Raw genomic sequence first — 6,076 nt, 5'->3', positions numbered from 1 at the left:
AATTTGGCTCGACTCTTATTTGTTCAGATCCTTGACCGTCGTACGTTTCGTAGATATGTCGGGGGTCCAAGTGGGTAGCGCCCCTTGACGGGGTAGCGCCCCTATTTGGTCAAGTCGTTGGGTCAAGGGGCAGCGCCCTTGCGGGGGTTTCCGGGGGCAGCGCCCTCAGAACAAATTTTTATTGTAAGATTGTTTTGAAATTCAAATTAATAAATAAAGCTATGAATTGAAATTAATATTTATATTTTTATGATGATAAATTAAATAATTTATTGATGAAATAAATTATAATATATATTATCTAAATTTTAACAATTAATTATTTAAATAAAACTATACATTAAAAAAACTCAAAATCGGAAAATCCTAATCTCATTCTCACGCACGCCTGCTCTCACTTTCGCTATTCCCGTGCCCTAGACGAGCCGACGACATCCAACTCTCAGTTTCGCCATTCCCGTGCCCTACCTCTTTAGCGACGTCCTCCAACTGCAATCGACGAAGCAGCAACGGCCTCTCTCGCGTGTTGATATGAGTTTCTTCCCTCACAATTCTTCAGAACATCCCGCAAACTCGCCTCTGTCGGCTTCTCCCTCTCAGGTTATCCTTAATACCATTCTTACACATTTCATTTCAAAATTTCTATGATATTTTTTATACTATGATTTCCTCGCATTTTTATCCTATCATTCAACACTATTGATTTCTATAAGTGCTCTAAGTGGTTAGGGTTGATTTTGAATGGTTGAGAGCAAAAGATCCAGTGGTTGTTTATGTGTTGATTTTCACAGTCCACTTACTATTTTGCATTTAGTATTTTTTTCTTTTTTACTCAGTCCTTGTTTTGATTTTCACGTTTTGTTTAATAAGAACTTTTGGTTAGAGTTGTATACAAAATAATTTGAATGTTTTTTCTAAAAAGGATGCACCGGAGGTGGATTTATTTTCCCTATTTTTACTCCTCTTGTTTGCTATACTTGAACATTTCATCATCTTTGTCATGTTAGTTTGGTATAACGACAGTATGCATAAATTCTTTAGCAAAGTATTACTTTGGAATTTGTATCATAATATGATTTATGGTTTTCAATGATTGTTTAGTTAACATTACTTTGTGTTCAATTTGAAACTTGCTCAATGTGGACATTGCAAGTCTATTACAATTTTTGCTGGTTACAAGGATCACATGAAAATTCTTCCCATAGATTGAGATGTTGTTTTATTTTTCCTTTCATTGTCAATGGTTGGAAGGGAAAAAAATTGTGGCCTAGGTTATATTCATTGTATCATGGTTGAACTGTAAAATTTACTAAGTTATTCATGCAATTCTCAAAGAAGATATTTATTTCAGTTGATAATTTAGATTGTATCGGAGTTTGGCTGTCATGTAGAGCCTGAACCTTGAGTTTTGTATTTGATATTTCATATAATGGAAGGGTTTCATTGCCTGATCTATCGTCATTATTATCATTTTTAGATTTATTTCAACTAGTTGGGGTTGTGAATTTCATTCTTCATTCATTATTGTCGGTTGAGTTGCTGCTTGAGGCAGTAAATATGTGATAGCAGGTTCTTTTTTTGATTCATAAAGAGAGCTAACTTGTAATTAGAATAATTTAGAATCTAAATATATTCTTAATTATGAATCAAATCATCTAATAGATACTAAATCTATTCTTGTAAAACTAAATTAGTAATCGAAATTGGTTTTGTTTCTAAATGTTAAAGTGAACAAATCATGCCTACTACAGTTAATGAAGCAATTAAAAAGTTTTATTATGATAAAGCTAATAGTATAAATCAAACTTAAATTGATTTTATTTTTTATTTTTAATTTTTTAGTTCATTGATTCTTAAATTTATAGAAGGAAGCTCATGAAGAGAGTGAACTTTTTATGGCTATTTAAGTTCAGCTGAAATAAAAAAACTTTCAAGCATGTAATTTGTGAAAACTTCCGTGATTGCTAAGGTGGTATTTGAACTTGGAATGAACTTTTTATGGCTATTTCAAGCTAACTTATCTTCCGGTAGCTTTATGCATTTCTTAACAACATTAGATCTGACACTTGTGCAACATGTTCAGGAATTCCGTAATTATTTCAGATATGCATTTTGGTGGGTTACACTTGGGGTTGCGTCATCAATTGGACTTGGTGAGTTTGGTTGCACTGTTAGACTCAGCTTCAGCATTCAATGAATTTGTGGTTGTTTTTTTTTTTTTTTTTTTGAATATCATAATGCTGGTTTAAGTTTAAATTTTTATTCAATTCAAGTTATCTATGATAAGCTTGCAAATTCTATCATCATGCTTGAAATAGGTTGGAAACTTAGACTATGCTTTTGATATGTAGTAAACCACCTAGCTGTAGGAGATTTCAACAAATGTTCAAACTATAAGGCATGTTTGAAAGCAAAGTTTAAAATTGCGTATTCGGGTATTAAGGCGTTTTTCATTCGTGAGGCGAGGCGTAAGCCTCAAGGCGTTTTGAGGCGTAAGCCTCAAAATCAAAAGATTGCGTAAACATAAAATGATAAAATTTTTATATACTAATGAGTGAATAATATAAAATATAAAAAAGCATAAGATATGAAGTGAAATCAAAATATCTCAATAATAAGACAACATGAAATATAAATCAACTCAAAATTCTATATTTCCCAACTCCCAATATTCTTTTCATTAACATATAATTCCAATTTCCAAAAATAAATAGCAATGAAATATCACATAAGAACTCATAAGTCATCAACACTGTCATCACTAAGGGGTTCTTCATTTGAATCATCATTATGGTGAACTGCTCTCTCCCCTTCCTCCTCTCCTATAGAGTCCAATGTCGGGCATTTTCTTCAAGATTTATGTAAGTTTTAATATATATAGCGTAAGGCGTAAGCCATGCTAGTGAGGCGAGGAGGGGCCTCAAGGCGGGCCTCACCAAGTTGAGGCGCAAGCCTCATAAAAAAAAACTCGAGGCGTAAGCATCGAGGCATTTTTTACTGAAATTGCGCAAAGGCGGGCCTCAAGGCGAGCCTCATATTGCGCAATTTTAAACCATGTTTGAAAGTATGCTCAAATGAGGGAATGGAATGAGTTTTTCTCTTTATTTTGTCAAAAGTCATAATCGAAATCTAACCATGAAAATTTCAATTTTCAAATCTTGAATGATTTCAGTACAGAACATTAATTCCTCAAATTTGTTCATATTTTTCATGATAGTTTTTCTTTTTTGCTTTAGGGCATTACATTTATCAAGCAATCTATCATGATATGACAATGGCAGATATTTTTCCTTAAAAACTTCTTTCATTTCAACCAAAATAGTTGTAGATTCTTTACTCAATTTTTCTTTTTATTTTGCCATACTCATCTAATTCATTTTTAGCTTGCCCAGTTATTCTCAATTTAGCAAATCTAATTGATGTTCACCTGATATTGCTTGTCGTTTAAAGAAATTATCACTAATTCACTCAGATTTTACTAATTTTTCTATGATTCGTCTTAATTGATATGTAGTTGCTTGTTTGTTGGCTTCCTCATGAATTTCACATGCTTAATTTTAGCACCGATTTTGCTTTAAGTAGATTTAATCTTCATTAGGGAATCCATAAACATTACATGTTTTGTTATATTTGTATTGCTTATCATTTGAAGCGTTGAATCTCTTTAAAAAGAAAGCCTAAAGTTGATTTTTTTTCTGCGTAAATATAAATTATGAAGTTTTTTGTCTCTGAATTATTTAACTGAATAGGAGATTGATCATGGTTTCATTCAACTGTGTCAATTCTTTTATTCTTGATATTATTGAATATCTTAATATGTCACACATGCATTAGATAATAGATATTTTTTATTTGATTTGGAAAAAGATAATTCACAGAATGTTTATTATGAATCTCATCAATTGTTATTCATCTACAGTTATTGAAACGGGAAATCTTGATGCTTAGACTTATTTAGCATTCAACTTTGGTTGTTGTGGATTCTGATAAGCAAATGCAGCTTGCTAAAAGATTGATTGTGAATGTTGCTGATAGCCTGATACAACTGAAGTTGATGAGATGCTGTTAAGGATCAGTATCCATCTTTTGAACAGCGGTTAACCTTTGCATCCACCATGGATCTGCTCCACTTTTTCCTTCCTCTACTTGTTTTATATATCCATACTTAAAACTCAGATTTTTCATTTCCAGCTGCTATAGTCGGGTAGTATTCACGTTTTTGCTCTATCAAATTTAATTTACAGATGTAATGTAACTAATATCGAATACATGACTTATCCAAGCAACTATGATTTTGTTTGTCTTGCGTTCAGTTGTTCTTTGCACTCATGTTCCTATGTTTGGAACCTCATCCTTACACTTTATGTCAAGCTGCTGAATTTTTTACTGTGCTAAATTTTTATTTGGGATCTTTCTTATGCTGGCTGGAACTTAGAGAAGGAAGTGTATTTACAAATGTTGTCTTGTTGGATTTTGATTAAGCAGATTGACATAGACTCTTTTAAGGCTTTTATGATCTGAAAACTTGTCTTTTTCGCTGTTGTTAACTTTAACTTGTAGATCTAGGTTAATTTGAGCATTCACTTGTTTAATTTGAATAAAATAAAAACCATACAAGTTCTCTGTTGTTGAAATTTCCAAACTGCCGACCAGCTTTTCTTTTTTAATATGCTATAATAGGGTCTGGCTTGCATACATTTGTTCTGTATTTGGGACCTCATATTGCTTTTTTCACCATAAAAGCAATGTAGTGTGGACGAGTTGATTTTAAATCTGCTCCATTTGATACCATACAATTCAATAAAAGACCTTCATGGCTTGAAAATGACTGCTCGATCTATGGCCCTCCCAAGTTTTCATCATTACCCGGTTCACTGGTTTGGGTATTCCATTTAGATTCTTATTAAATTTTTTGGTGTGTCAATCAATAATTCCATGCCTTTTTTTCACAAATGGTTGCCTTACCTTTCTTTAAAGAGTTTGATGGATGTCAATTTAGTTTTTATACTTTTGGCTTTGCCAATCTAAACAGCTCTTTGCCATAGCTATGCAAAGGATTCTAGCTTCTGGTCGATGCAGGGAAGGGAAGATTACAGTGAAGAGCCAATGATTCTAGCCTTCCGTCATTTCATCTCATTGGACCATCAAGGAGCCGGTAAGCAAACAGGCCAGACTTAATTTCCATCTCTTTATCCATTTGACCACATCAAAATCATATTTGTTCATTTTCTTATTCATTAACTCGGTCTCTTCTGGAGTTGCAGCTATAAAGGAGGAGATGAACTCGCTTCCTTGAGAACTCAATTGGTTTTTGAATTCTTGCATCATGTTGTCAAGCAGTAGGCAAGTTTCGTACATTTTTTCCCTGAATTATCTCATAATTATTGAAATATTATGGTAATCTTGTTTATAAATTTTTTATGTAGGGGTTGCCTGCTTGTACTCCAAGTTGAAGCTCTTTGCATTCGAAATGTGTTTTGATGGATATGGAGCTGGATCCCACACTTTAGCAGTACAAGATATTGATTGGCGTTAGCATGATTATAGATTGATGTTGTCATTTATTTTTGATATAGTTTATGAGGGAAGAAATAATAATTTTGTAATTTTATATTTATTTACATAAAAGTTAATAAAAGATTTTTATGTTAATTAGATGTTATCATTTTGTAAATATTAAGATTTTATGATTAATGATGTCTGAGATTATATTTTTTGTATTAATTGATGCATGTATTTGTAAAAGTATATGAATGAATACAAATTTTATTTTCTTCTAGCGAATTCTTAACAATGATACTCATGAATAAATATAATTTTTTTTATTTAAGCTTTTTATTATTATTGCCTTAAGCTAATAAAATTTGTATTATTTCTTTATTATGTAATTTATTTAATTAATAGCAATATCAAGGAGTGATGGATTGATTTTAATTGTTATAGCCAATGCATAATAAATGGATAATAATTTTATTTACTAAATATCACAAATTTTATATCCATAAATATATATCAACACTTAATGAAATTAAAATGGCATGTGATTTTTTTGGTTGATCATTTTGTGACTAATTTT

General features: G+C 31.7%; 1 protein-coding gene across 5 annotated transcripts; it reads left to right on the top strand.

The window, feature by feature from the left end:
- Positions 1-370: 370 nt before the first annotated feature.
- Positions 371-5,652, top strand: LOC110111058. 5 transcript variants are annotated; one of them, XR_003700538.1, is made up of 4 exons: positions 371-600; positions 2,104-2,153; positions 4,681-5,155; positions 5,265-5,652. XR_003700538.1 is itself a non-coding variant. In XM_028694299.1 (4 exons), the coding sequence occupies exons 1-4, from the start codon at positions 532-534 to the stop codon at positions 5,294-5,296; spliced, it is 261 nt and encodes an 86-aa protein (XP_028550132.1). In that variant the 5' UTR covers positions 371-531; the 3' UTR covers positions 5,297-5,652. The 5 variants fall into 5 exon arrangements, 2 of the variants coding, with proteins under 2 accessions (XP_028550132.1, XP_028550130.1); XR_003700537.1 differs by having other exon boundaries at positions 4,036-5,155; XR_003700536.1 differs by having other exon boundaries at positions 3,920-5,155.
- The last annotated feature ends 424 nt before the right edge of the window (positions 5,653-6,076 follow it).

Source organism: Dendrobium catenatum, unplaced genomic scaffold (genome assembly GCF_001605985.2).
Source record: "Dendrobium catenatum unplaced genomic scaffold, ASM160598v2 fragScaff_scaffold_52, whole genome shotgun sequence".
Lineage (NCBI taxonomy): Eukaryota > Viridiplantae > Streptophyta > Magnoliopsida > Asparagales > Orchidaceae > Dendrobium > Dendrobium catenatum.
The sequence above is the reverse complement of the archived record's forward strand: the minus strand, read 5'-3'. Positions and strand labels throughout refer to the sequence as shown.